At 46.7% G+C, this 11,109-nt stretch overlaps 1 protein-coding gene and 1 non-coding gene across 2 annotated transcripts; both read left to right on the plus strand.

Moving 5' to 3' along the window:
* Window positions 1-4,627: 4,627 nt before the first annotated feature.
* Window positions 4,628-10,273, plus strand: LOC123180504 (probable serine/threonine-protein phosphatase 2A regulatory subunit B'' subunit TON2). The gene is made up of 12 exons (XM_044592573.1): window positions 4,628-4,920; window positions 5,529-5,620; window positions 5,838-5,900; window positions 5,984-6,082; window positions 6,402-6,560; window positions 7,084-7,155; window positions 7,231-7,363; window positions 7,453-7,517; window positions 7,648-7,723; window positions 7,850-7,951; window positions 8,123-8,315; window positions 9,773-10,273. Exons 1-12 carry the CDS (start codon window positions 4,755-4,757, stop codon window positions 10,011-10,013), a joined length of 1,461 nt encoding a protein of 486 aa, XP_044448508.1. The 5' UTR covers window positions 4,628-4,754; the 3' UTR covers window positions 10,014-10,273.
* LOC123183882 (small nucleolar RNA snoR104) lies at window positions 8,897-9,017 on the plus strand. Its single transcript, XR_006492871.1, has one exon. It is a non-coding gene; the product is annotated as a small nucleolar RNA snoR104 (small nucleolar RNA).
* Window positions 10,274-11,109: the final 836 nt, after the last annotated feature.

Consider the following 11,109-nt stretch of genomic DNA (forward strand, 5'->3'; position numbering starts at 1 on the left):
GACCATTTTCTTTGCAGTAGAAGCACTCATTTTCAGGCTTAGGTCCGGCTTTGGGCTTCTTCACGGGAGTGGCAACTTGCTTGCCATTCTACTTGAAGTTCCCTTTCTTTCCCTTGCCCTTTTTCTTGAAACTAGTGGTCTTGTTAACCATCAACACTTGATGCTATTTCTTGATTTCTACCTTCACCGATTTCAGCATCACGAAGAGCTTGGGAATCATTTTCGTCATCCCTCGCATATTATAGTTCATCACGAAGTTCTAGTAACTTGGTGATAGTGACTAGAGAACTCTGTCAATCACTATCTTATCTAGAAGATTAACTCCCACTTGATTCAAGCGATTTTAGTACCCAGACATTCTGAGCACATGCTCACTAGCTGAGCTATTTTCCTCCATCTTGTAGGCAAAGTACTTATCAGAGGTCTCATACCTCTTAACACGGGCATGAGTTTGAAATATCATTTCAGCTCTTGGAACATCTCATATGCTCCATGGCGTTCAAAACATTTTTGAAGTCCCGGTTCTAAGCCGTAAAGCATGGTACACTAAACTATCAAGTAGTCATCATACCGAGCTTGTCAAACGTTCATAACGTCTGCTTCTGCTCCTGCAATAGGTCTGTCACCTAGCGGTGCATCAAGGACATAATTCTTTTGTGCAGTAATGAGGATAATCCTCAGATCACGGACCTAGTCCGCATAATTGCTACTAACATCTTTCAACTTAGTTTTTCTCTAGGAACGCATTAAAATTTGAAGGAACGGTAGCACGGGCCATTGATCTACAACATAGATATGCAAAAACTATCAGGACTATGGAAGGGAAAAAAGGGGAGTCCTAGTAGGAATAGGATTGGACTTGGAGTCCAAGTCCTCCCCCCTTGGCGCCAATTCCTATTAGAGCATCTCCAGCCGCACCCCCAACACGCCCCCAGGCGTTTTTTTGCCGCTGGCGCCCAAAAAACGGCCCAGTCCCGCCCCCAGGACCCCGTTTTTTGCCGGTCTGGCCCGAAACTGGCGCTGGTGGACCCAGGCCAAACCCGGCGCGCTGGGGGTCGCTGGGGAACGCGGTTTTGGCGTGAACGGGGATGGGCCCGCCGAGTCAGCGAGACGCCGCTTTGTCGTCGTCATCGCCTCGGTTCCCGCGGGAATCAATGCCAAGGCTGCTGCGCCGGTCAGCCTCCATTGATGCCTCATGGGTGGCGCAGTGAAGGTGCCACCGATGCGCGTCCCGCCCGCTCCCACCATGTGTCGCCCGGCATGCAGGCTCTCACCGCCCCGTTTTGGCTATAAAAAGCCGATCTCCCCGCTGGTGAGCGCCACACTCGCCGCACCTCGCCTCGTCTCGCCACAGAAAGCAACACACTCCCCCCTCTTCCCGCCGACGAGTAATGGCTGAGAAGTACGCCGGCGACGCCGCGGTGGTGAACGGCTTCAGCCGGCGCTTTCTCCACGAGAACGAGGCCCGCCTCCTCTACGAGGCTGACTACCCGGCGCCCCCGGACATGCGTGTGCCGGGGTCATGGAAGTTGAGCGCCGGCGGCGTCCCGGTGCCACCGGTGCCCGAAGGCGCTGCACGGCGGGACGAGATCGCCCGCATCCGCTCATCGCTGACAGAGGCGCAGCGGAACGAGCCGGGGTACGCCATCGACAGCCACACGCTATGGACGATGTTCTTCGAGCGACATCGCGAAGAGCAGACCGCCTTCGCCCACGACACCATCCCCTGCGGCCGCCTCAACGCCGACGGGCGGCGCGAGTGGTGGGGCCTGCCCGGCCGCACCCTCGAGGCCGTCCTCGACTACATCGAGACCGTCCTCGACTACATCGAGACCGGCAACACGCCGCGCCTCGAGTACCCGCCGCGCCCGTCATTCTATCGCCACCGTGGCAGCTCCTGAACGCCGCGGCGAATGGAGCTGGGAACGTCCTCCTTGTCGGGCTCCGGCTCGCTCTCCTCCGGCTCGCCGGCGCTCCGCCCCGTCAAGCCGGAGCCGGAGAAGGAGACGCCGTTTCGGTGCCACACCCGCAGCGGCGCCCTCGTCATCAACGAGGGCGGCTGCCCCTCCCCGCGCTCCCTTCGCCTGGTCCGGCCGAAGACCGGGCCGGGGCTGCTCCCCGTGAAGCCGGAGCACGCGGACATGGTGGCCCCTGATGACGAGGCCGCCCTCAAGTGGGCGAGGGACGACTACGTCCGCGAGCAGGTGCTCCGCCAGCGCCGGGCATACACGAAGCTCCAGGCCCGGCGCCGTGGACGCGAGGAGGGCGGCGTCATCGTCCTCGACAGCGATGAGGAGGGCGAGGTCGGGCCGTTCAACCCCCCACCGCGCGTCGGCGACCCTGGCTAGGGGTGCAGTAGGGACGACGGGGCCTCCGGCGGGGCGCGCGACGACGACGACTACACCCGTTTTTATAGGCTCCTCGGCATGTAGATGGCGGGCGGCGGCCGCGGCGTAGCAGGGCTAGGCGTAGTTTGCATGTTTATCTGTTTGTGTACAAATTTCTATCAAATTTCGCCAAGTTTGTGCCAGATCGCCGAGTTTGTACAAATTCCATGAAATATCGCCGAGTTCGCGCGATTTTGGCGGCGACTGGGAACGCAATCGCCCCCACGCGCCAAGCAAATGCCGGTTCGGCCCCAGGCGGCTCTTTTTCGGCGTCCTGGGGGGCCGAACGGCTGGAGATGCTCTTAGGAGCAGGGCTGGAGTCCCAGCCCTCCCACGCATATAAATATAGAGGAGGGGGCGCAGCAATGCACCCCAATACATTGACCTTGGCTGCTGCCCCATCTCTCCCTCCCGGCATAGTTCTCGTCCACGGTTTTTCTCTTAGCGAAGCCCTGCCGGTATTTCGACTCCACCAGCACCATCACCACTACGCCATCATGTTGTTGTGATCCATCTACTTCTCTGCCTTCTCTTGCTGAATCAAGGAGGAGGAGACGTCATCGAGCCGCACGTGTGCTAAACTCGGAGGTGCAGTCCGTTCGACATTAGATCGGTTGGATCGTGAAGAGTACGACGACATCAACCACGTCATATACGCTTCCGCTTTCGGTCTACGAGGGTACGTAGACACACTCTCCCCTCTCGTTGCTATGCTTCTCCTACATAGATCTTGGGTGTTCATAGGATCTTTTTTTGATTTTCATGCTTCGTTCCCCATCAATGAATCCTTCTCTTTGATTTTTTTCTTGGCGAATAGTTATATATGGAGTTGGCGTTAGGGTTACCGGAGGTCCAGGGGCCCCACAAGCTCACAGGGTGCACCCTGGGTGGGCGTGCCCCCTGAGCTTGTGGCTCCTAGGTGGCCCCCCTCTGGTACATTTTCCGCCAGTATTTTTAATATATTCCATAAAAATTCTCCGTAAATTTTCAGGTCAACCCGAGAACTTTGATTTCTGCACAAAAACAACATGGCAATTCTGCTGAAAACATCGCCAGTCAGGGTTAGTTTCATTCAAATCATGCAAATTAGAGTTGAAAACAAGAGCAAACGTGTTTGGAAAAGTAGATACGACAAAGACGTATCAACTGGTTGCTTGTAAAAGTGCTCATGTTTATCCTAATGATGTATACATAGGAAATTTAAATTAATAATGCAAGAACTAAAATATAAAATACATAGCATGATTTACTATATTTAATTATGGAGTTGAATCTTTCTCATGCATATTTGCATGTTGAGGTGAGCTTTTCCCATGCATGTTTGCATGCTAGGGTGGCATATGTGTGTTGAGAGAAATATGCCAGTGAATGCTAGCTTTTTACGACTATGCGTGGTGAGGATATTGTCCTTCGGCCCCGTCTCCGTCGCATCGCCGCCTCTTCCAATGACGGTGTGGGGCTCGTGAGGTGGTTTCTAGGAAGTGTTGCATGTCAGCTGGCTCTTGGGGTGGAGTTGGTGGCGCGTGCTATGACAGCGGCGGGTGCTAGCCATCTTTCTTTCAGGGGCACATACGCTAGACTGGGTGATGGCTTTGGATTTTGGCGTTGGTTCTTCCGACCCAGTGACTTCCCGTCCGCGAAATAGGCTAGCCCTAGATTCAAGGTCGAGGAGGAGCAGCGGCAGCGACGCGCCCCGGCTCGTCTTGAAAGCCATGGTCGTCGGGATCTAGAGGGACTTATTTGTAATTTCTGTTGTTTTATGGGTCTCCTTGTAAGGCCGTGCTTTTAATAAAAATATCTACCTGCCGCAAAAAAAGAATGCTAGCCTTTAGATATAGAAGATTTTTTATGAGGACTAATTTTTATCATACACTTATAAATATAGGTCCTCTATTCACACGTTATTACTATCAAAGTACAACTAAAGGCAAATATGAACTTTCGAAGCATCAAGGTCGGCTGGTCTAAAGTATAGTCGTACCATCGTCAAAACTAAAACTTGTACTTTAGTGATCTATAAAAGGTTTTTATATTTTTTTAGAGAGAGAGTATTTTTCGTAAAGCAAGCAACCGATTCTACATATTCTGGGCATGGTGGTAGTACCTAAATTATTCTTAATAGAGTTGAAGAAACAAAATCAAACTTATAACGGCTGAGAAAGCAAAATCATAATTTTGAAACACGCTTCAAATTCGTCGAATTCAAAAAGTAATCATCACGGCTAACCGTACAATAAACACACTGCTTTGCCATTTTGTTTCTCCGTCTCCCCCCGAGCCCCAAACAGGACCGCGTCAGACCACCAACCGGACAACCAGCTACAGTCCCACGCGCACGCTCCGATCCGGCCTCCCGCCTCGACCCCGATGAGCACCGCCTCCGCCGACGTCGGGGACGCCGGCGATGGCGCCTCCTCCGCCGCCACAGCGCCCGCTGGCAGGCGGATCCCGCCGGCCTCGTCCATGCCGTGGGTCCGCAACCTCCGCCGCTTCGTCGGCACGGGCGCCGGCCTCGGATCCGAGGCCCTTATGGGTCAGTGCCCCTTCCCTCCCCGCCCACCACCCTTGCGGAGCTGTAGTGCTAGGCTAGGCTAGGCAGGGTTGGAATTTCGCGGTTCTTCTTCGGGAATGGCGGTAGGATTAGGGTTTACTGGGTCTCGTTCGAAATGGCTATGAGATTGGGTGAGGTGGTGGTGCCGGGTGTTAGAGGCTGGCGTTCGCGCGAGCGAGATGAGATTACCGTGCCTCAGGTTGTGGGATGTAGTAATGCGGCCGTCATACGTGAAAGAGTGGTCGCCCATGACCTGCAGCCGGTGATTTGGGTTGAGAGGGGAAGGCATTCCCTCAGAAAATCAGGAGGTCTTCTCCGACTGCATTTTCCATAAGAGACCCACTGGGTACGGAGGTACTACCTCTGTAACTAAATATAAGATGTTTTTGCAGTTCAATTTAGTTAGAGGCAGTATATGTTATGGTTTAAGAAGGTAACACCGTAATTAGTCGTGTGCTCTTGCAGGTTGCTATTTTACTCCTTAGTTGATTCGACTCTGTTTTTACTGGGCATCAGGGCAGCTCCTGATTAGTTTGGCCACTTACATTTGCATTTTCCATGTGGCATCACTGATCTGTTTGAATTTGCAGAATTGGAAACGAAAAGGATATTGCTTGAGATTTTTAAGGAGCGGCAGCGAAAGAGCGCTGAAGCTGGTTCCATCCCAAGTTTTTACAAGAAGGTGAAGCAGCTTGGTTTACTTACTTGGATACAGAAGCTCTTGTTCGTATATTCCATGATAAAACTTGCCGTCTATCTAAATAAAATATGTAATTGTGCTAGTTGCTTTTATCAGAGATAATAAGTAGCAATGCCAGCCATTTCGGATTTCACATTGCATCAAAGGACTACGCGACTTGTCAATATGTGATGATACTAATGTTTCCTTTTTTGTACAGAAACCTGAAGATGGATCTATTAGCAATAGAGTCCAGAGGTTGGCCAAGTACAGATTTCTAAAGGTAATTGAGCTTGAGCTGGCTGCTTGGGCATTTAACCACCTTATGATTTAGGCCTTACGAGAGCTATTGCAAACAAATTGCAGAAACAATCAGAACTTCTACTTAATGCTGATGATCTCGATGCCATGTGGGTTTGTCTCAGAGAAAATTGTGTTATTGACGATGCTACTGGTGCTGAAAAGGTAAGGTCATAGCTTGGTGTCCGTATTTTATACCACATGCAGATATATTCAATTTTGCGCTATTGACTTGCTTCCCCTAATGTTATCTGACTTCCTTGGATAATTATATCCATGCTATGATATATACAGTGAGCACTGCTAAAATGGAAATATTTTTCTCGTTTTGTGTCTAACAGCTGTCATCATTTATAGTTTCTGCATGTTTGAATTTCTGCGCATATATAATATATTCAATGACATTATTGTACATCCATCTGTGTTCATTCTAATGTTCATGTTATTATACTTCTCATTCAATTCTTTTTCTGGAGCACTGCAGATGAATTATGAAGATTTCTGCCATATTGCCACAGTGTGCACAGAGCAAATTGGCCAGAAATGCAAACGCTTCTTTAGCCCTTCGAACTTTATGAAGTTCGAGAAGGATGATTCTGGGAGAATTGCAATCTTACCATTCTATCTTTATGTTATGCGAACAGTAAGTTATTTTCAAACCTAAAACTGTTAACTCTAGCAGTTTGATTTGTATGAGTATGTTGTGCTTCATTTTTAGGCTTTTAGCTGTAATGAACTATATGCAACAAAAGCCTACACTAAATTTTTCCTTCCATTCTTACCCGATTAAGATTTTGGTGCATAATGTAACTACGTAAGTGGCACTCAACAATTGCTCCATCTGTTTGTAGTTCATTGCCATGCCATTTTTGTTGAGTTTGTTAAGAATTAGGAGGTATTTCCTTATCTTTATAGAGAAACAACTGTCAATAGTACTGGTATTTTCAGAACACAAGAACCTGAAATAGGTAATGGCATAATGCACCAAAACAAGCTAAAAACAATCACCTTATACCAGATTGAGAATCATGCAAGACTGGACCTCCCAACACATATAAATATAAATATATAAATATATAAATATCACAAGTTTGAAGTCTCAGCAGCCACTTATGTTGAAATGAGCTGTTTTTATGTATCACTTTGCTAACTGTTTCTACTTTCAGGTTTCTCTTACTCAAGCAAGAATTGATATGAGTGAACTTGATGAGGATTCTGATGGTTTCCTTCAACCTCATGTATGGACCTCCCAACACATGTTAATGAAATTTCATACCTTGGAAGTATGTCACATTCCTTAATTTTATTTGCAGGAAATGGAAGCATACATCAGAGGACTTATTCCCAATTTGGCACAATTGCGTGACATGCCATCAGCCTTTGTTCAAATGTACTGCCGCATAGCTGCACGGAAGTTCTTTTTCTTCTGTGATCCACACAGACGAGGTACAAAACTGGACTTTTAATACAGTGGAATTGACATGCAAATTGTTCTTTATGCGAGGAATTGTCTTTCATAATTGTCTGCTTTTCAGGGAAAGCATGCATAAAGAAAGTATTGTTGAGCAATTGTCTTCAAGAGCTAATGGAATTGCATCAGGTAATAGCTATATGGATCACATGCTTTGGTGTGCAAATTTGGTCATCTTGTACTCTACAGTGTAATACTGCACTATACAATATATTCTGGACTGTTTTTCCCTGTTGGTTCTCATCAACTCTATTTTCAGGAGAGTGAGGAAGAGGTAACTGATACCGAGCAGGCTGAAAATTGGTTTTCTTTGACTTCAGCTCAGCGCATATGTGGTATGTTAGCTGCCCTCATTTTTCTTTTGCCATTGAGGTCATTTACTTGCACCAAGTTACACTGTTTTTCATTCCCGTGCAGTATAGACTCTATTTAATTGGTATGCTATTGTTATCCCTCTGCAGATATGTTCCTTGCACTAGACAAAGATACAAATGGCACACTGAGCAAACAAGAGCTGAAGGAATATGCTGATGGCACACTAACAGAGATCTTCGTCGAAAGAGGTTAAAATCTACTCTCTGCTCTGCTTTCATTGTTTCTTCTAAAGCACCTTAACCAAATGGGAAACATAAACTCTTAGTATGCTACTCCAAATCTTCAATGTACAGATCATTGATGTCTTCTTATATTCTTCAGTAATGAATACAGAATAACAATGCAGTTCTACTTTTCAGTTTTTGATGAACATGTACGCCGGAGCAAAGTTGGAGGTGGCAACAGTCGTGAGATGGATTTTGAGAGTTTTCTCGACTTTGTTTTGGCCCTAGAGAACAAAGACACCCCTGAAGGGCTGACATACTTATTTAGATGCCTTGATCTCAATGGAAGGGGATTCCTGACAACTGCTGATATTCATACTCTATTTAGGTATGTATGTGATGGTTTGTAATATGAACTGTGTAGTTTATATGTTGGTGGTAGCTATTTTTTCTACAATTATTTTGGTGTTAACCTACCTATATATTGTTCATGGATGTACTGATGCAACCCCCTTCTTTCCCCACTTTACTTTGTCATGCATATTCCATTTAGCTGAAAATATCTGCCTGGCAAAGGGAGCCGAAGTAGGCGAAACATATGGTCATTCATAATCATTATAGGAGTAATTACCTGTTGTCCGCACAAAAAATAGCACCATTCTCTTCAAAGTTGAGAACAACCTTGATAAATCTTGACCAGCCTTTTGTTAATCTCTTCCTCAATAACTTTATATCATAGTGTGTATTAAATAATAATTGGCAGTAATTTATTCGGAAGGAAAACTTTATTCAATGACGCCCTTGTGTCTAATGCTTGGTCCTATTTATAGTGCATAGGCTTTCCCGTGAAATCCTGTTTTCTGAACAGGGGTTTAAACAATTCTGTACTTGTTATTCGTTTCACCAAATTGGGCCTTAAAAGAGTGTTCTTCATGTTCTGGGAAGCAAATTATATTCTGGAAGAAAAGAAAGGAGGATGTGAGAGTTAGCATTCCTGCCTGATACCATCTTCCTAGATTTAGTCTGCCATGTTTATGTGCTTGCTGAACTTCCGGACTGTTCTGCTGGCCTCAACAGGCAGGACATCATTGTTTTAATAGTTTTTTAATACGGATCGGACGGAGTACCTTTTTTACACTCTCAAGTTCCCTATCCCTTGTACTAATCAGTTGCACTATGTTAGGTATGAAACATGAAGTGAGTAAGTCGCTCGCAGTAGTATCCATGAACCTTGAACTAAACTTGGGGTTGGACCCATGGTACTCTAAAGCAGGTTTTGGGTACCACCTAGGTGCATCCACACCCTATACTTAAGCATCTGGAATGTAGTGTAAAGCTGCATGAATAGGGAACTTTACTGGGAGACTCCCGCAGTTCCTTCCTTGTATAGTTTGATCAACTGCACAATCATCTAACAACCATTTGCATTTTTTTATTATTAGGAATCGCAGTTCACAGTGTCAGTTATTAAGAGAGAAACAGTCATACATGACATGAGAGATGTTATGCTATAAATTTTATGTCAAATCTTTGAAGTTATAATCCAAGGCATATTCTGCCACTAGTCTTACACGAGATGCGATCGCAGGAAATATTGATGTGACCAAAATTTTAATGGCTGTGGCCCTCTCACAATACCTACAGGCCAAAATATTAATGTGATGCCAATTGTGAAATCAGAATGTGTTGAATAAACACCTTATATTTGGTATCATAGTTGTGTCATTTCTTAGTAATCTTTGATTGCTTTTCTAATCCAAAAATCACATTGGAAAATTTCTTTGTATTGACCTCATGACAACCGAGCAGCCATTTTGTCTCATGCAATGGTGTAATTGTTTACAGAGATGTGCACCAGAAGTGGATCGAGGGGGGGAACTACGAGCTTTGCATTGAAGACGTAAGGGATGAAATCTGGGACATGGTGAAACCAGCTGACCCTCTCAGGATCGCACTCGCGGATCTCCTTTCCTGCAAGCAAGGCGGGACTATTGCCAGCATGCTTATAGACGTCCGCGGCTTCTGGGCCCACGACAACAGAGAGAACCTCCTCCAGGAAGAGGAGGAGCAAGTAGAAGAGGCTTGAGTGCCAGGCAACAAACTATGGTGCTCCGCTGTCTCAACACTGGTGCAGACAGCATGTGCTTCCTGCCTTCGTTATTGTAGCTTACGTAGTTGTATTAGGCCTGTTGTATAACTTGTGTAAGTGTGCCATTTGTGTGAGTGGGTTAAATCCGAGTGATTAGGAGTTTGTAAGTGTGGCGTGGTTGTGCAGGCTAACTGTGTATCATTCTCAGAGCTTGTTTGAACGGTGAAAGCCTCAGGTATGTGAAGTATTTACTTGAACGCTCTGGCAAATTATACAGTGCGTGTATTTTCTGTTTCTCGCACCGATTTGTAACTGCAGAATCTATGCGCTCCCTTGTGGATGTGATCTATTTGTACCTGATGAATTTGCCGATGTCTTTTTTTGTTGAAACGGAGGCAAAAGTTAAACCTCATCCATTGGATAAGAGAGATAGAGTTTGTTACAAGACACTGAAATACACGACATGCGGATTACTCGCGCGCAATAAAATACCCTAGTTTCTTTGCTCCGGCAATGACTCAAAGGTTTGCCTTGGTGGAGATGGACGAAAGCAAGATTGGCGGTGGGGCACTCTTATGCTTAAGAACCCATACGTTCCAAACTGTCGGCGCAAGTGTTTGCCCACCACTCTTCAACCATGTCGAACAAGGGCCACCCAGAAGTGTCGAGCCCGAGCATGGGAAATTTCCCAATGACCAAAGACCAAAGGCGCCGGGTGTAGCGACACTTGTAGAAGAGATAGGGTCCGCATTCTTGCACACTCTTGCAAAGAGGGCAAACATCACAATTTGGCCACCCTCGCTTTGCCAATCTATCCGGCGCCCAAATTCTATCTTGAAGGGCCAGCCAAGCATTTTTTTTTACTTTTGGAGGTGCTCAAACCTTTCAAATCATCCTATACATGGGCGAAAGAACCATCCCTAGGAATTGCGCCTTGTATGCGGATACCGCCGAGTACTGCCCCCTACTCGTATGCTTCCAAATGATTTCATCCTCTGTGAGCTCGTCAAGGTGGAACTCATTTAGTAGCATCCAAAGAGTATGTGTGATGTGCTCGGCGGTGACATTGATGGGGGTTTTGATCTTGAGGATC

This window comes from Triticum aestivum, chromosome 1D (genome assembly GCF_018294505.1).
Source record: "Triticum aestivum cultivar Chinese Spring chromosome 1D, IWGSC CS RefSeq v2.1, whole genome shotgun sequence".
NCBI lineage: Eukaryota > Viridiplantae > Streptophyta > Magnoliopsida > Poales > Poaceae > Triticum > Triticum aestivum.